This window comes from Vombatus ursinus, unplaced genomic scaffold (genome assembly GCF_900497805.2).
Source record: "Vombatus ursinus unplaced genomic scaffold, bare-nosed wombat genome assembly UNPS02014786.1, whole genome shotgun sequence".
In the NCBI taxonomy this organism is placed as follows: Eukaryota; Metazoa; Chordata; class Mammalia; order Diprotodontia; family Vombatidae; genus Vombatus; species Vombatus ursinus.
This window is the reverse complement of record NW_020954564.1, coordinates 4,362,503-4,382,952: the sequence shown is the minus strand read 5'-3', so window position 1 is coordinate 4,382,952 and position 20,450 is coordinate 4,362,503. Positions and strand designations below refer to the sequence as shown.

At 35.2% G+C, this 20,450-nt stretch overlaps 1 protein-coding gene across 2 annotated transcripts in view; it reads left to right on the top strand.

Moving 5' to 3' along the window:
• The window catches only part of LOC114047046 (astrotactin-2), a 1,078,351-nt gene that overhangs the window by 954,860 nt on the left and 103,041 nt on the right, over positions 1-20,450 (top strand). For both annotated transcript variants that reach the window (XM_027867720.1, XM_027867721.1), the window contains one exon: positions 12,724-12,865. In XM_027867720.1, the coding sequence (XP_027723521.1) occupies positions 12,724-12,865 (142 nt within the window). The remainder of the gene's footprint in view (positions 1-12,723; positions 12,866-20,450) is intronic.

Below are 20,450 nucleotides of genomic sequence, written 5' to 3'. Positions count from 1 at the left end.
GTAATTTCAGATTTGTTGTTTCAGATCTACTACTGCTAGACACCCCTCCTTCTCATTTTTTAGATAAATTTTCTTGAGATTCTTCATTTTTCATTCCTCCAGATGAAATTTATTGTTTTTTTTCCTATCTCTATTCATTAATCCTTTGATATTTTGTTGTGGTACTGATTAAGTAAATTTAATTAGTATTATAATTTTTATATTGGTTCAGACTACCCATGATAAATTATTATTTCTGTAATTATTTAGATCTGTATTTCCATAAAGAATGTTTTATGGTTTTATTCATATAGTTCTTGTATGTGTTTTGGTATGTAAAATTCTATAGTTAATTTGGAATTTGTCCCTTCCTGTTAACATATTGATAATATACCAAAATACTGATTTTTGTGGATTTGTTTTATATCCTCTTACTTTGATGATTTTACTAGTAGTTTCAATGAATGCATTACTTGACTCATTATGTTTCTCTAAGTAAACTATATCATCTTCAAAATGAGATCATTTTAATTCTTCTTTCCTTTTCTTGTCTACCCCATTGCATATAATATTGGATCGTTGTTTTAAATAAAGTTTACTCACCAAATTAAAGGTGTATTTATTCCCATTTTTAACAGGGATGGGTTTTGTATTATTTGAAAGGCTTTTCTGAATCTATTGACTTAATCATGACTTTTGTTTTTATTATTGATATTGTCTATTATGTTGATAGTTTCCCTAATATTGAACTAATCTTGCATTTCTAGTATAAATCTAAACTGGTTCTAGTATACAAAATTAGTGATGTGTTGCTGTAGCCTCTTTGTTAATATTTTGTCTGATTTTTTTAAGATGAATATTTCTTTGTCAAATCAAGTCACTAAGTATTTACTGTATGCCAAACACTAAAATAAAGAAAGTAAGAAAGTCTTTGCTTTCAAAGAGCTTGCAATACAGTGGAGGAAAGAACATGTAGACAACTATATACACAAAAAAAAGATATCCAAGATAAAATGGAAATAATCATAAAAGGAAGGTAATAGCATTAAGTGGGATATTATAATTTTCTTTCACTGTTTTGGCTCTCCCTGGTTTGGTTATCAAGATTATATTTGTTTAATAGAATTTGTTAGGATCCCTTCCTTTGTTATTTTTGCAAACACTTTATGTAATATTTGAATTTACTATTCTCTGTATGTTTGACAGAATTCACATTTAAATTCATCTGGTTTGAGTTCTTTGCCCCTTTAGAAACTTATTTATGGTTTGTTAAATTTCTTAAGTGATATTGGCACGTATTTGTGTGAAGTTGCTTTTAATAATTTTTAACTCTTCCTTTATTTGTTGTGAATCCTCCTTTTTCATAATTTGTACTGGTTATTTGATTGTCTTCTTAAAAATTAAATGAGTTTATGATTTATCTATTTAACAGTTCCTAGTTTTATTTATTGATTTAATTTTGCTTATAATTTTGTTAACTTTTTTCAGTTTTCTAAGAATTTCTATTTTAAAAATGGAGGGTTTTTTTTTCTTTAATGATCTGTTCTTTCTCTCTTTTGCTGATGAAACTGTTCAGAGATATAAAATTTCCCTTAAGGACTGTTTGTATAGCAAATTTTGGTGCGATGTCTTATTGTCATTTTCTTTCACAAATGTATTGATTGTATCTATGATTTGTTCTTTAACCCAGCAATTCCTTAGGATATCATTATCTAGTACAAAATTAAATTTTAATCCTTATTTCAGTAGCACTTTATATCATGGTCAGTAAATGGTGTATTTAATATTTCTGCTTTTCTGTATTTATTTGTGAGGTTTTTATTCACTAATACGTAATCATTTTTTTGTAAATGTGCCATGCAGTTTTGAGAAAAAATTTACGATTCTTTTAATTCTGCTTAAGTAACTACCAGAGATCTTCATATCTAACTCTTCTAAAATTCTATTCAGTTCCTTAATGTCTTTCTTGTTTGTGTCTTCTCTTTAGACTAGTCTAGTTCTGAAAGAAGTACATTGAAGTCTCTAACTATGATAATTTTATTTTCTGTTTCTCCCTGTAACACCTTTATTATTTCCTTTATGTATTCAGATGTTTTACTATTTGGTGCACTTGTGTTATGAATTTATATTGTCTAGGGTACCTTTAAGCATAATGTACTTTCCTTGTTTGTCTCTTTTAATCAAGTCTATTTGTATTGTTGCTTTAACTGAGTCACAATTATTTCTCCTGCTTTTTTGAGTTCAATAAAAGTGTAATCAATTTTGCACCAGCCCCTTATGTTAACTATTTGTGAATCTTTCTGTTTCAAGTATTTTTCTTATTAAAAAAAAGCAAAAATTTAAAAAAAACAAAGCAAAAAAAATTAAAAACATACTGTTAGATTATGCTTTTTAGTTCATTCTGTTGTCCTTTTCTGTTTTATGGATGAGTAAGTATAGTACATTCACAGACATATTAATTGTTTGTGTGTTTCCCTCCAGCCTGTTCTTTTATACCCTTCTTATTCTTTGCTCTTTTACTCCTCTCTTTACAAAGAAGGTGATGGTAAGGATGTGAAATGTGGGTAGCATCAATATTTTATGTTTGTTGCAATCTACTTTTCCAACCTTTCCACTGTTTTCTTTTCTTAACCTGTCCCCCAACCACAAACTTTCATGTTTTTTTTTTTAAATATCATTTCACAATACACCCTTTGAGGCTGGAATTTGTTTTACCTACAACTAATCTTTCCTTGAATTTACCTCTCGTTTCAGCAGTTCCCAAAGTTTTGGGTCTTAGGAGATGTTAGTATTCTTAAAAATTATTAACACACCTCCCTCCCCCAAAGGGCTTTTATTCATACTGATTATATTTGTCAATATTTCCGTATTAGACATTAAAACATATTTTTATTATTATAAAAATAGTTTTGACATCATAGATCCTTGATCAGAATTGGAGGAAAGGGAGCCCAGATCACATTTTGAAAACTACTGCTACATGTTATTACCTTCACTTCCCTCTCTCTGTTCCTGCTGTTAAACATTTCTATTCCTCTCTCTGTCTCTCCCTGTCTCTCTGTCTCTGTCTTTCTCTCTCTCTGTCTGTCTCTCTGTTCTATAATTGTTTATTTCTGATGAAGGGGAGATTTAGATGACACCTGCTCCCCCTACCCTTTCTTCCTCCTTTCTATAGACTTATATTGGTGACCTCTAATTCAATAAGTTCTTCCTTTCTTTTCCTAGTATATTCTTTCCCTGTTTCCTTTTCTTTCTTTTTTAAAAAGTATCAAAACATAACAAAACTATTCTTGGCCCATCTCTCTTATTTAAATTCCTGTATGATCCAGTGACATTAGGGTTTTGAAGGAATGCCTTTTATATTTCTCTTGATTCCTTTGTTTATATTTCAAAGTTTCTACTTAGCCCTGGTCTTTTCATCGGGAATTCTTGACCTCTATTTCATTAAAATCAATTTTTTTCCACTAAAGGATTATAATTACTTTTAGTGGATAAGTTATTCTTAGTTGCATAAAAAGCTACAATGGTAACAGAGAATATCAAGATATAAATTCAAAAGAAGACAACAAAATCAAAACAGCTAAAGCAAAGCCTCAAAGAAAAAATGGGAATTGGGCACAAACTCAAGAAGAATTCCTAGAAGATATAAACAATTATCTTAAAAATCCTGTAAGAGTGGTAGAAGAAAATTTAGGTAAAGGAATGAAATCAAAGGAAGAAAATTTTAAAAAGACAATTAACAGCATGGTAAGAGGCACAAAAATACTGAAGAAATTAACACCTTAAAAAAAGCAGTATTGGTCAAATGGAAAAATAGGTCCAAAAGCTCACTGAAGGAATTAATGCCTTAAAAATTGGAATTAAGCAAATGGGAGGGAATAGCTCCACAAGACATCAAGAAATAATAAAACAATACCAAAAGAATGAAAAAATAGAAGAAAATGTGAAATATCTCATAGAAAAATTGACCTGGAAAATAGATTGAGGGGATGTAATTTAAAAATTATTTGGATCACCTGAAAGCCTTAATGAAAGAAAAAGCATAGATATCATATTTCAAGAAATTAACAAGGGAAGGTGTCCTGATATCCTAGAACCAAAGGGTAAAATGAAAATTGAAAGAATCCACCAATCGGCTCCTGAAAGAGATCCCAAAAGAAAAACTCTCAGGAATATTATAGCCAAATTCCAGAGTTCCAGTCCAAAGAAAAAAATACTTCAACCAGCCAGAAAGAAATCATTCAAATACTGTGGAGCCTTAGTCAGGATCACACAAGATTTAGCAGCTACCACATTAAAGGAGGTAGAGGATTTGGAATATGATATTCTGGAAGGCAAAAGCACTGGGATTACAACCAAGAATAATCTACTCAGCAAAACTAAGCATATAATACTTCAAGAAAAAAAGTGGATATTTAGTGAAATAGAGCACTTTCAAACATTCCTGATAAAAGGAGCAGAACTGAATAGAAAATGTGACTTTCAAATACAAAACTTGAGAGAAACATAAAAGGTAAATATGAAAGAAAAATCACAAGAGACTCAATAAGGTTAAACTGTTTACTTTTCTATATGGGAAGATGATAGATGTATCTTCTAAGAGCCTTATTATTAAAGCAGTTAGAAGGATTCTACATAGAAAGAGGGTTACAGGAATTTTTCAAATATGTTGAGATGATATTAAAAAATGGATAGGTGTGAAAGAGGCATGCCCTGGGTGAAGGAGGAAGGGAGAGGAAGAATAGGGAAAATTATCTCACATAAAAGAGGCATGCAAGGAAGAGTTTTTACAGTGGAGGGAGAAGTGGGGTGGGCAGGTAACACTTGAACTTCAATCACATTCAAATTAGTTCAAAGAGGGAATATATGTGTGTATACAATTTACATGTATTTATGTATATACACACATACATACACATACATATATGTGTGTATGTACACACACATTTAATTGGTAATAAAAATCTATCTTATCCAACAGGGAAGTAGGAGAGGAAGGGGGTAAGAGAAAGGGGAGGTGATAAAAAGGAGGGCAGGCAAAAGGAAGCAGTGGTCAGAAGGAAAACAGACTTTAGAGGAGGGACAAGATAATAAGAGAGAGAGAGAAGGATAACAGGAAAAAATAAGATGGAGCGAAATGCATAGTTAGTATTCATAATTCTGAATATGAATGGGATGAGCTCACCTATAAAATGGAAGCGGATAGCAGAATGGATTAGAAACCAGAATCCAACAATAAGTTGTTTACAAGAAACATGTGAAACAGCAAAACACACAGAGTTAATATAAGGGGCCAGAACAGAATGTATTACGCTTCAACTGAAGTAAAAAAAAAAAAAAAAGGAAAGGGTAGACATCATGATCTTGGACAAAGCAAAAGCAAAAATAGACTTAATTAAAAGGGATAAGCAGGGAAACAACATTTTACTAAAAGGCACCATAGAAAATGAAATAATATCAGTACTAAACATAAATGCACCAAATGGCATAGCATCCAGATTTATAAAGGAAAAATTAAATGAGTTACAGGAGGAAATGGACATTCCAAAGATATACTACTAGGAGACTTCAACTTTCTCCTGTCAGAGCCAGATCAATCTAACCATAAAATCAATAAGCAAGAAGTCAAGGAAGTGAGTAGAATCTTAGATAAGTTAGATATGACAAACCTCTGAAGAAAACTGAATGGAATAAAGAAAGGAGTATACCTTTTGCTCAGCTGTACATGACATCTTCACAAAAATTGACCATGTATTAGGGCACAAAAACCTCACAACCAAATCCAAAAAAGCAGAAATATTTAAAAAGCACCCTTTTCAGACCATAATGCAATAAAAATTTAATTTAATAAAAAGTCATAGAAACATAGATTAAAAGTTAATTGGAAATTAAATAATCTTATACTAATGAATGGGTCAAAAACAGATCACAGAAACAATCAATAATTTCATTGAAGAGAATGGTAACAATGAGATAACATATCATAATTTGTTAGATGCAGTGAAAGCAGGACTTAGGGGAAAGTTTTTATCTCTAAATATATGCATCAATAAAGGAAAGAGCCAATCAACAAATTAGGCCTGCAACTACAAAAAAAAAAACAACTAGAAAAAGAACAAATTTTAAATTTCCAATTAAACACTAAAATGGAAATCCTGAAAATCAGAGGAGAGATGAATAAAATTGAAAGAAGAAAATTTAACTAATGAATAAAACTAGAAGCTGGTTTTATGGGGAAAAAACAATAAAACAGACAAACCATCAGTTAATTTGATTTTAAATAAGAAAGATGAAAAACAAATTACTAGTATAAATAAGGAAAAGGGTGAATTCATCGCCAATGAAGATGAAATTAAAGCAATTATTAGTAATTATTTTGCCCAATTATATGCCAGTAAAAGTGACAACCTAAATGAAATGAATGAATATTTACAAAAATATTAGCTGTCCAGATCAACAGAAAAGGAAATAGAATACTTAAATAACTATTTTGAAAAAGAAATTGAACAAGCTATCAATGAACTCTCTAAAATAAAATCCCCAGGATCAGATGAATTTACAAATGCATTCTACCAAACATTTAAGGAGCAATTAATCCCAATACTGTATAAACTAACTGAAAAATAGATAAAGAATTCTACCAAATTCTTTTATGACACAAATATGGTTTCAATACCCAAACCAGGAAGAGAAAAAACAGAGGAAGAAAACTATAGACCAATTTCCTTAATGAAAATCAATGCAAAAAAAATTAATGAAATACTAGCAAGATTACAATAACATATAACGAAGATCATAAACTATGACCAGGTGGGATTTATACCAAGAATGCAGGGCTGTGTCAATATCAAGAAAATTATCAGCATAATTGACTTAATCAATAACAAAAACAACAAAAATCATACAATTATATCAATAGGTGTATAAAAAGCCTTTGATGAAATACAACTCTCATTCCTATTAAGAACAACTATAAAGCATACAAATCAATGGAATCTTTCTTAAAATGATAAGTAGTATCTGTCTAAAATGAAGAGCAAGCATTATCTATAATGGGGATAAACGTGAAGCCTTCCTAGTAAGATCAGGAGTGAAGCATGGACGTTTATTCTCACTATCATTATTCAATATTGTAATATAAATGCTATCTATAGCAATAATCCAAGAACAAATTGAAGAAATAAAAATAGACAATAAGGAAACAAAACTATCACTTTTTGCAGATGATATGATGGCATACTTAGATAACCCAAGAGAATCAACTAAAAAACTAGTTGAAAATATTAACAACTTCAACCACATTGCAAGATATAAAATAAACCCACACAAATCATCAGCATTTCTATATGCTACCAACAAAACCCTGCAGGAAGAGATAGGAGGAGAAATTCCATTTAAAATAACTGCAGACAATATAAAATACTTGAGAACCTACCTTCCAAGACAAACCCAGGGATTATGTAAACACAATTACAAAACAATTTTCACAGAAATAGAGAGAGAGCTAAACAATTGGCAAAATATTAATTGCTTATTGGTAGGCCAAGCCAGTATGATAAAAGAGACAATTTTACCTGTTAATTTATTTATTCAGTGCCATATCAATCAAACTACCAAAGAATTTTTTTATTGAGGTGGAAAAAAAGAGTAATAAAATTCATCTGGAAAAACAAAAAGTCAAGAATTTCAAGGTAATCAGTGAAAAAAAAATGTGAAAGAAGGCAGCCTAGGAGTTCCAGATTTCAAACAATATTACCAAGCAATACTCATCAAAATATCTGGTATTGGCTAAGAATAGATTAGGTACACAACATACGGTCATCTAGTGTTTGATAAACCCAAAAAGCCAAGCTTTGGGTGTAAGAACTTAACAAAAAATGCTGGGAAAACAGGAAAGTGGTTTGGTTGAAACTAGGCATATGTAGAAACCAACATCTCACACTGTACATCAAGATAAGATTAAAATGAATAAATGATATAGATATAAAGGATGATGTCATGAGTAAATTAGGGGAGCATGGAAAAATGTATCTGTTAGATCTTTGGATAAGGAAAAAGTTTATGATCAAACAAGGGATGGAGGATTATGGGAAGTAAAATAGATAATTTTCATTGCATGAAAGCTTTTGCACAAACAAAACTAATAATGCAGTCAGAATTAGAAGGAAAACAGGAAACTGGTAAAAAAATTTTACAAATTTCTCTGATAACAGCCTCATTTCTCAAAAAATATAGGGAAATAAGCCAAATTTATTTTAAAAAAGTAAGAGCCATTCTCTAGTTGATAAATGGTCAAAGGGTATGAACAGGCAGTTTTTGGAAAAAGAAATCCAAGTCATTATTAGTCACATGGAAAAAAATGCTCCAAATCACTGTTAGAGAAATGCAAATTAAAGCAACTCTGCATACCACCTTATACCTGTCAGATTGGCTAATATGACAGAAAAAGAAAATTACCGGTGCTGGAAAGTGTGTGGGAAAAAATGTTACACTATTGCACTGTTGGTGAATTTGTAAACTAGTCAAACCATTCTGGAAAACAATTTGGAACTTTGTCCACAGGACTATATAACTATGCATACCCTTTGATTCATCACTACTAGGTCTGTATCCCAAAGAAATCAAAGGAAAGGGCATAGGAGCTATTTGTTCAAAAATATTTTTAGCAGCTCTTTTTGTGGCGACAAAATATTGGAAATTGAGGGATGTTCATCAATAGGGGAATGGCTGAACAAGTTGTGGCATATGATTGTGACAGAAATTATTGTTCTATACAAAATGACAAGAAATGGTTTCAGAAAAATCTAGGAAGATTTATATGACTTGATGCAAAGTGAGCAGAACCAGGAGAATATTGTATAGAGTAACAGCAAAATTATAGGATGATCAAGTGTAAAAGACTTAGCTACTTGGACAATTGCAAAGGGTACGTGATAAAAAATGCTCTCTCCCTCCAGAGACAGAACTGATAAACTCTGAATGCAGATTGAAGCATATCTTTTTTTTTACTTTGTTTTATTTTGTGTTTTCGTGTGCAACACATCTAATATGAAATTTGTTTTATGTGACCTCACATGTATAATTGACATTAAAGTGCTTGCTTTTTGGAGAGGGGATGGGAGGAAGGGAGAAAATTTGAAATTCAATTTTTAAATGGTTGTCAATTTTTTACATGTAATTGGGAAATATTTCACTAGATAAAAATAATTTTAAAAAATTCTTGCTTCATTTCTTCCAGGAATTATAGATGACCTTGTGGCCAAGTTCTGTTTTTGTTTTTGTTTTTGTTTTTTTGTTTTTGTTTTTGAGCCTTTGTTTGTAAATACTTTTAAATTCTTCTCTTCTGGGTTTGTACCTTTGAAATCTGGGTCTCCATAATAGTTCTTCAAGGATCTGAGGGGCTAGTCCGGGAAAATTTCAACAAGCTTTGAGCAATATAATCAAAGCCATGGTTTGATTGCCATTCCTCCCTTGTCTGAACTTTGTAGTCTCTGGACTCTGGTTTCATTCTGAGCAACAGACTTGTAGGTTCACCCCATGTCACAACTCAGGTAAAGAGTTACTGGTCCTAACTAGAAGCTTCTACAGTTTTAGAGTAACAGAGCTGAAGGTCCACCTCTGTTCTATAGTTTCAACTATGGCTGATTTCACAATCGTGGGCTTGAAAAAAATGACCCATGGCTGTTTTTATTTTAATTTCTTTACCCTTACTCAATCTGGTTCTTTTTCTAAATCTTTGTTGGAATAGTTGTGGGAAAGAAATGGGATGTACCACTTCCTCCTGCTTTATCTTCTTTGCTGGTTTTTCTTGTTGTTTTCAAAAGGAGTAACCGAGAAGTAAAGTTCCACTTAAAATGGTTGTTTAAAGAGTCAGAAAGTTATTGCTCTATATTAGTCTTTATGTTATATATCTCAATAAAGGAAAGTTCTTATTATATTGGTGCAAATATGAAGATTTTTTTGGTTGGAAAGATTATAAGATAATTGATTTTTATTCAGCTATGTGCTTGATGGATTGCTATCTAATCAACAAGCCTTTATTAATTTTTGAAATGCCAGACACTCTATTAGGTATTAAGGATACAAAGATAAAATTGAAACAGTTCCTACTCTCAAAGAACTTACAGTTATAGAGCAAGTGAAAGAAAATAATGTTTCATAAGGCTAGAAAAGTAGTCTGAGTTTAAGTTGTAATGGGCTTTAAACACTTATGGAGGAGAAAATTGATTCTAAAGGCAGCAGGTAGTCACTCAGATTTATTGAATAGGAGACTGATATGTTCTCTTAGTATGCCCACATATTCATGTGGATGGTAATACGTAGGCAGTTTTGCATAGTGTAACTTGGCCATAGAGTTGGAATGATCTGTGTTCAAATGTCACCTAAGACAATTACTGGCTGAGTGACCCTGGGATTTATCCTAATCTTTAAGTGACCTCTGACATGATAAATTGCACAGTACATGTCAATTTGCAGTAGTATAGGTGTTTTCCTCACTGAGAGTTCCTTATACCACTGAAATCACAAATCTGGTCCAAACAAACAAAACATGGTACTTAAACTATCTACCTCCAATAATGTGATGAACATCAAATTAGAAAGTGTATTCAAAGTAGTTTATAATTCCCAAATGTTATGTAGTTGTAAATTTATCGTTATCATCATTCTTAAAGAAGATGGCATGTCTTTGTGCCAGGCATTTTAAGATCGTAGAATTTTATGTTACAAGGGACCTTAGAGAGTAACTAGGTGGTACAATGGATAAAGTGCTAGGCTCAGAGTCAGGAAGACCTGAGTTCAAATCTAGTCTTAGAGACATATTAACTGCATCACCTTGGAGAAGTCACTAAACAGCTGTTTGCCTCAGTTTCTTCATCCGTAAAATGGGGGTGATAATAATAGCACCTACCCCCAGGGATGTTGTGAGGATCAAATGAAATAATGATTATAAAATACTTAGCACATAATGTGCTAAGTTATTATGTCTGGCACATAATAAGTGCTATATAAATGTTAGCTATTAGTAGTAATAGTCCTACCCTTTCATTTTTAGTAGAAGAAAATAGAGAGGCTACAGAGCTGAAGAGACCTACCAAATATAACCAAGAGAATAGATAATAGAGCTAGGCTTCTGTTTCTAATTCCAGTGTTGTTTCCCCTACATCAAGGGGAAATGACTTCCTCGAGGTCATAAAGCTAGTTAGTGAAAATCAGGACAAGAATAATTCCTTATGTCTGGGATGACAATTTAGTCATGTTTTTTATTTTGTTTATTTTTCAAATGATAATTCCTTCAGAAGTGGTAAATGGTGATGGATACAAGTTCTACTTAAGGTATTTGTCTGAAGACCTAGGGGAAAAAAATCTGCTGCCCAGAGTCTGCATCTCAATGTCTCATTAGGAGGATCATGAAGAATTAGAATTCTTTAGGGAGAGATTTATAGACATTCTTGTCTATGAACTGCTTGGAAGGTTATTACTGAATAGCAAGCAATGTGATCAAAAGTGAATGCTTTTCTCTCTCTAGTAATTATTATTTACTCCATATTTTGTCACATGCTCTGTGATTCTTCACAGTTTAGTTTATAATAATTAATACTTCTGTGCAATTCTAGCAGTCTTTCATCATGTTGAATGTTTCAAGATACATTTTCAAAAGTGAAGGAAACAGTGTTTAAGGGAGCAACACTTCATCCAATATAACCTCCTAATTTTAGAGAAGAAGAAATGAAGATACAGAAAAGGGTTTGGAATTTGTCCATCATCACCCAACTAGTTATACAAATTTCATGGACTCAAAACTAGGAAGGATTTTAGAGACTATTAAAGCCAATTCTCCTCCCGCATTTTATAGAGGAGAAAATGGAAGTCCAGAGAGAGGAAATGACTCAAACTAGGAGTAAAGCCAGCATTAAAACTCAGGTCTCTTGACTGCCAGATCAGCTTTCCACTGTTCCATGAAATCCCATTTTTTTAACCTAGAAGAGGTGAATCTAAAGCTATGTGTAATGGAGATGGAGTCTTAAAAATTGCCCCAGCCAAAAAGGTCAATGATCTAGATATCAGTTCTGTTGAAATAAGTTATTTCTACCCTGTGATCTCAAATGTATTTATTGGTTATCCTCAGTTATTAATATTTAATTATCCCAGTGCTCAAGGTGGATAGGGAGACAGTCAAGAGAGTAGTCTAGCTGGCATAAAAAGTTCATGTTGGATATCAGTGGGTGATAAGTTTGAATAGGCAGGACGAGATTATAAGGGTCTTGAATGCCAGGCTGAGGAGTTTGGGTTTTATTCTGTTTTCACTAGGGAACCTTTAAATATTATTGAGTAGAGAAATAGCATGACCAAAAAAAAATTTTCATGTTTATCCATGTGACTTTGCAACATGATACAATGGAAAGAGAGTTAGATATTAGGTCTGAGGTCCTAGGTTCAAGTTCTGTTATGGCTACTTACTATTTGTACGACCTTGGGCCTGCCGCAACCTCACTGAAGCCTCATTTTCCTCATTAAGAAAAGATAGGGCTTGGATAATTTGACTTCTAAGATTGTTTTGAATTCTAAATCTATGATCCTATTATCCTATGCCCTTGGATGCTTTATATTAAAAAAGAACTACTAAGAATATACATATGATCTAATTCATTTTGGTAATATGAGAAATGTTTGTGTATCTAGGACTGGGTATTGTTATTACTGTATTCTTCTAACCTTTACTCTCAACCCTTTGATTTCCTCCAGGAGAATTCTTAAGTTTTGCCGATGACTTGCTCTCTGGCCTTGGAACATCTTGCGTAGCAGCTGGTAGAAGTCATGGTGAGGTCCCAGAAGTTAGCATCTATTCAGTCATCTTCAAGTGTCTGGAACCTGATGGTCTCTACAAGTAAGATATAATGAAAGCACTGGGTGAACATGGGGGAAGTGGGAGGAAAAGACAGTGTCTTTGGAAAATCCATGTGAAAGAAAAAAGGCAAGAATGGCACTCAGGGACTTAATGTCAGCAGCACTCAAATTATTAAATACTGGTTTGTAGTGAGATTCTGTTTCTGAAAGGAACACCATGTGTTATTCCATCTTGGTTAGTCTCTGAAGTGTTCTCTACATAGATCCGTGTACCTTGAGAAGTTTCAGTTCATACCTTTGATAATTCATAGAGTATTAGGACTGACAGGGACCTTAGAACGCAGAATATTTTTGAATGTTAGAACAGAGAAAATACAGTGCTAATGTTGGAAGAGACCCTTAAATAGGGAATGTTAGAACTGGAAAAACCATAGAACATACTATGTTGTATTAAAATGGAGATTCTTGAAATTAGAAATCATTGAATCAAACTACTTGATTTTATAGTTTGTGAAACTGAGTCTCAGAGAAGAGAATTAGCTTGCCCAAGTTTACACAGTTAATTACAGAAATGTGAATAAAGCTCATCTTTCCATGAAACTATACCACTTCTTAGAAAATCGACATTTTTGCAACATTAAGTTATTTTTTCACAGTAGAACCATGAAATCCATTGTATATTTATAATTATCCTCTCTCTCTTTTTTTTAATATGTGGGATTCATTTCTTTCCTTTTCTTCCTTCCAAAACCCTTGAAGATCCAAATGAAAAACTATAAGACTTATCTGTCCACTTAAGATGAAAATGCATGCTGATTCTTCATGCTTTTCAGCCTCAATGCTTGTTTCTATGCCCATAGATAAATACACAGTCCTAGACAATAGTAATGGATAAGAACTATGTGATCTTAAACCAAGGCTTTTTCTTGATATCTCATTTGGCCTGAATGATGTTGTTACCTGAAGGGGAAAATATGGTTCTTATTGAGCATTATATAGGAATTCAGAGGAGGAAGAAATTATTTCAGACTTCAGGAGCCAGGAAAGGTCATAGGAGGTGGGATCTGAGCTGGCTCTTGAAAGATAGAGAATCTATGGATAGTCCGAGAAGGGGCATTCTACCAAAGGTACACCATTCCCCGCAGACATGGGGAAGAACATGCCAGGTTCCAGTGGTAAAAAATAGACTGATGAGGCTGGAGTCAAGTGTTTGGGGAAACATGGGGAGATGAGACTGAACAGGTGGCTTACAGAGGACCATCACTGTCTGATTAAGGAGTTTGGATTTTAACCTTAGAGGCAGTTAGAAGTCAAAGACTCTTTTTTTTTCAATTAAAGTAGGAGAATGACATGGGATAGTGGAAAGGACACTGCCTCTAGAGTCCTATAACCTGGATTCAGATGCCTTCTCTGTACCCTCTTAGTAACTTTGGAATCCTAGGCAAAATACTTAATCCCCCTGGCCCTCACCTTTCTCATTTGGGAGGACTAGAATGGGATAGATAGCCTCTGAGGTGTGTTCCAGCTCCAGATCTATAATTTTATGATCAAAATAATATTTCTTGCAAAAATGTCCTAATGGTGACCCCCTTGGTCCCATAGTCTTCTAAGTCTGAGGAGGAAAGAAGTGATGAAGTCTTTCTGTTACATATTAGAGCCTGTCTGGCCTGTGCTGTCTCACCTCTTCTCACACCTCTGATTCCCCAAACACCCCCACACCCATTTCTGGCTCTCCTGGGATAGTAGATATCTACTAGAAAAAGGCAGTACCCAGGCAAAGGGTCAGAGGACCAGCTGCCCAGTTGAGTGGGAGGAAAAGACAATCTCTTTGGGAAATTCACATGAAAGAGAAAAGACAAGAAAGGCACTGAGGGACTTGGTGTCAGCACCGCTGAAATAATTAAACCCTGATTTGCAGTGAGTAATGAAACGTTTTATGGAATCCCAAAAGCAGTTAAAGTTGAGAGCTGGCAAATCGACCGTCAACTTTCAAATATTTTGATTAATACTTTTCCCGTTCCCCCTCTGGTCTCCCCCCACTACCCACCCTGGGCTGGTCCCTCTGCAATTCACTGACAGATTCCAAAAGAGGAAAAGTCTTTTCTTCCCCATCTCTTCTTCTCTGTCTGGAAACGTGCTTGAAGCAAGACTTTCTGTTTATAACTTTACATGCTTCCTTTTCTTAATTTATTTTATTAATATCAATGGGAATTGGGTGGTTCTGAAAAGATGCCAGGCTAGTGTCTGGGACAGCTCTGGTTCTTTCTAGCTCCTCTCCTCCCATAAACTTCAGGATTATAATTTTCTCTCTACTAGCAACTCGGCTTGGAGTTTGCTTTAGGGGAGAGAAAAGCTTTTTAAAAAGAGTTTATGTTTTAGCTCTTAAGTTTCTCTGCCTCTCTTCATTCCCTCATAACTTCATTTGGTTTTCTTCCCTGTCTCAGTCTTTCCTGTTCTTTCTACCTGTGCTTCATCTCTCTCCTTGTATTTCTTCTCTCTGTTGCTCTCTCATGTCTTGCATATTTCTCTGTCATCTCTCTGCTTTCTTTTTTTTTTCTCTTTCTTTTTAAAGAATCATAACATATTAGACCTAAGGGGAAACTTTCAATGATTAGCCCAACTCCTTTATTTTGTAGTTGAAGAAACTGAGGTCAAGGGTGGTAAAGTAATATTTCTGAAGTCACACAGTTTCTTGCACAGGTCCCCCAATCATTGCTCAAGCTTGCTCTCCATATAAAGACAAATAATAATAATGATTCAAATCTATATACCACTTTGAGGTCTGCAGAGCACAAAGCTCACAGAATAGTAGAAACAGAAACTAGGCCTGTGATTTTATTGGTATGAAGAACTCTCAGGTGAAGAAACTCCCTTTACCAATACAAAACAACAGCTTCTCTGTAATCTCTATTCCTAAAAGAATTGCCTAGAATATTCAGAGTTTAAGTGGCTGGCCCAGAGTCAAATAGAGAGTATATGTCAGAGGAAGGACTTGAAACCTGGTCCACCTGATTTCAAGGCCAGTTTTCTTTTCTCTGTGCTATATTTCCTCTGTAAAGGGTGTTAAAACTGAAAAGGACTTTAGAAATCTGACTAACCTTCTCACTTTATAAATGAGAAAAGTAGGGTTCAAAGTGACATACTGAAATTGGCAGAGGGGTACTGAAAGACCTCACCCTAATCAAAAGTGTCTACCTCACAGACCTGCAATATTTCCTGAAATTCCTATCATTACTCATTGCTTTGGCTTAAGGCATAGAATACCCCATTTAAAATTTAAATGTGTATGAGATTCAGGGGAAAGAGTGCAACAGACCAAACCACTGTAGGCTGACAGTGTAGTACTATTAGTACTGTAGTACTATTAGTACTATATTTCATAGCAGTTTCTTAATTTCCCAACAAAGAGAAGTCATGGAGTTAAGACTGGGACATAACACAGAGACATTTTGAGTCAAAAAGCAGGGTGAAACAAAGAAGAAAGATCTAGGGAATGGGTATTTTCTGATAGGGTAGGCCCAAGGCAGAGCACAAGCAGGGAGTCTAAAACATTGGAGAAGCTATGTGCAAAATTATAAAAACTACTGAGTTAAGAGTCCAGAGGTCTAAGGTCTCATCCCAGGGGTGCTAATATCTTCCTGTTTAACCTTAGACAAGTATACCAATCTGGACCTTAGTTTCTTCATCTTTAAAACAAAAGGGTTGGACTCTGTGTTCTCCAAGGTCACATATGATTCTATGACTTTCATGGCTATATGGGATGAGTGAAAGAAAGGAAAGAAATGCAAAAAAAAAAAAAAAAAAGGAAGTGAGATGCAGGGTGAGTCAAAGGCAAATGGGCCAGGCCCTGGCCAAGTACACAGGCTTGTGGGAGTACACACATGCTCAAACTCACAGGAAGGCATGTTCAAATAGACCCCTGCATCTAGGAAGACTAATTGCATTTGAAACCCCTCCATCCCTGTAATGTCAAACATTGCCATAGGCCAAGACATCAGAAAAGTAAAAGTCAAGGCTAATTCTCTGTCCTAAACTCACCCCACTGTGACAAAATAAAAACATCAGCTCAGTGTCATTTTTAAATTGAATTTCCTTGTTTGTTTCTCTTGTCTTGTTTTTGAGTAAGAAAGGGAAGGGGCAAGTTCCTCAAATGCTTCATTAATGGGAATAATTCCTAAGCCCTTGGGGAAGTAGGCCATTTGTGGGAGATCTTGGTTTTAGTTTGATTTATCAGGTGAATCCCTACTTCTTGCAGATGCCGTTGGCTGTTTGACTGACCCTGAACAAATCTACCATCAATGCTTCCCATGCATCCCCGATTCTGGGCCCAGACAACTTTCCTTTTCTCACCTTCCTTTGGAATGACCCAAAGCAGTTAGCCAATATCCAGTGCTCATCCTCACTCACAAGAAGTTCTACCAAATCATGCTGAGGGAGTGTGTTCCAAGTCTTGTGGTTCAGGACCAGTTCTCACAGATTACAAATCCTCAAATCCCCCCCCCCCCTCCACACCCACCCACCTCTATTAACCTATCAACTCCGTGAGAATTCCCAAAGAAACAGAATATCAGCTCCAAATACCCATGACCAGTCACTGTGTACCTCAGAATAAGGGTTAATAGCTAGAGAACTGCACACCTAATATTGTTCTGAAGCCAGCCACCCTTGTAAAACTGTGCTACACAAAAAACTTTCTGTTCTGCCTCATTTCTACTTCCACTACAAAGGAAAGACTTCTGTGTTTGAAAGGACATAATCTTGACTTAAATCCAGACTTGATTACCTACTACCACCGTTCCTGGTACAGAAAACAGTATGGTATAGGGGAGAAAGCACGGAGTCCAGAATCAAAGGAAGCCTCAGACACTATTTGTTTGACCTTTGCCAAGTTGCTGGTCCTCAGTGTCTCCATTTGTAAAATAAGGGGGTTGGATAAGATGGCCTTCAAGATCCCTTCCAGCTTTAAATCATGTGATCCTTGGGCACTTCTTACTTAAAAGACAGCTAGTTCCTATGATCACAAAGATGATTATCAGATACAGCCAGACAAGTACAAAATAGAGTCACTGGCTCTTCACCTTTCAAACTCCAGACAACATAGGATCATATGAATAAGAGCTGGATAGAGCCTTAAAATCATCTAGTCAAATCTCTGTAGGCTGATGAGAAAATTGAGGACCAAAAAGGGAAACCTGCTATGTCTATCATTACAGATCCTACTGAATGCTCACTTTTGATACTTGCTTTCTTTGTATAATTGGTTTTCTCAACATAGCCTTGTGACAGTCGACGTTTTTCCTCTCTGCTAAGCTATTTCTTGGAGCTGGGGCATTTATACAGTTTCTTTTTTTTTTCTTTTAGTATCTGTGCATTTTTACAATGAAGTCTGATTTCTCTGGCAAGAGGGTTTGCTCTAAAACACATACACACACACACACACACACACACAGCAAAACAAAACAAAACAAAAAAAAACCCTGGGGGCAAGACAAGAAGTTTTGGAAAGGCCAGTACTGTTCCCCACACTGTCCTACCCAGAATCCCCCCCCCCATGAAAGGCCCCTTGGGGGAGCTGCCTGTGTAACCCATTGCGGAGGTTGCCGTCGCCACCGCCATGGATACTATAATTATATATTAGATTAAATCCCAATGTTTCTCTTTATTTACATTCCTAACCTACCCTCTTCATTTCCGCCACTTGTGCCAAGAATCAGCACAAAATTTACTGGAAATAATATGGAAGTCATCAGGAATTCCTCCAGGCCAGCTTTTCAGAGCTCATACTCCCACTGGACAGGTCCTTGGGGTTTCATTCTGTGAGTAGGACCAAGAAGAGGCCAGATGCCTGTCCCCCACCCTCATTCTTGGGGAAGGACCAACCTGCTCCCACATCTGTCAGTTGAATGGCAACTGGGGCACCATAACATTTCCTGAGTGGGTGATGGGATTCTCCCTCCCGAGCCTAGGGAGATGGCAGAGTTTCTGTTGCTAGTGACAGATGAAAGGAGGAGAAAAGATTGGTCTATGCCAAAGAAAGGGCTCCTTCATCTGAGTGGAGCCCACATTTCCTTTGTCATGGGTCACTAGTCTTAGGGAGAAGCTATGTGATCTCAGCATCAAGACTAGTGTAGATACAAGATCTGATAGGAGACCTTGAAGTATGAGCCTCCATTCTTTGGCCTTCAGCCACCCTTTCTGTAACATGAGGATTTCAATCCCTCCTAGACTTAGTTCTCAACATTTATCCAGTTCATCTAAAAAAGGTGCAACATCTCCATTGATGTTGTGATGATTATGACTACTTCAATCTCCAACCAAATGTGTCTAGAGAGTTGAGCCCAGAGGTTGACTTAGGCCATTCCAGTGAAAGGAGTCAGGCTATTGGAGTTCTTTTCAACTTTCTTCTCTCTTTTTCTTCCCCTTGTTTCCTTCTGCTCTCCTCTTCTCTACCTTGTTCTTTCTCCTTTTCTGATTTTCCTTTCTCCTTTCCTATTTCTTTTCTCCATATTCTCTTCACTCTCCTTCTGCATTCCCACTTCCCTCTTTTCCCTCTCTGAGGTCATTGCTAAAATGTAACTGGTTAAATCATGTGGATAGGACATTATGTTCATGTGTCAGAACCCCAAATGGGTCACTTATTTTTACTATACCTCATAGATATAGGCTATATCCCTAACCACAAAAGCCAGAGTATTAGAGCCTGAAAGGGCTTTCAAGATCATTGAGTTCAGGGCAGCTAGTGGCATAGTGGACAGAGCACTGGCCCTGAAGTCAGGAGGACCTGAGTTCAAATGCGGCCTCAGACCAAACACTTGACACTTACTAGCTGTGTGACCCTGAGCAAGTCACTTAACTGCAATTGCCTAAAAAAAAAAGTAAAATAAATAAAATAAAACAAGATCACTGAGTTCAACCCTCTCATTGTTACAAATAAGAAAAATCCTGGGGAGAGAAGGTGATTGCCTAAATTCAAAAAGCAAGTTAAGTGGCTCTGGCCATGTGAAGGGTTGATCCCAGTAGGGGTTGGGTGACTATGGATGAATTAGTACATCCCATCTACTTGAAAAACAACTCATAGAAGATGGTAAACACTCCAAGGTTTAGTTCCTTATGTGTCAAATGGTAATAATGGTGACATAATATACCTCATAAGCTTATTTTGAAAGTCCTTTGCATATCTTAAAATGTAAATGGAAGTTATTGTCTGATTATGAACAAATGATTCCCTTTCTCTAGAAGTGGCTTTCCTAATTACAAAATGAGGAGGTTAAATTAGATGATGTCCAGCATTAATTGTAGCTCTTATTATTTTATGTTCTGAAGCCCCTTCTAATTCTACTGTTTTATTTAATTCAACAAACTTTTGTTAAGTACTTACTACATACAAGAAAGACACTGTGCTAGACACTGACATGAGGGAAAAACAAGCACCTTAACCTTTCTGTCCTCAAGGAGTTTCCAGTTGTGTAGGTGGGTAAGACATACACAGATCAAGGGAGTACCTAATCAATCTGATGAATTATCCCATAAACCTACTCATATTGTGGGTTGTAGGTCTTTGTTTGGAGGCATCTGAGGGGCATCTACTAACTGTGGAATGCTGACATGCTCACTGGCATCTTGCT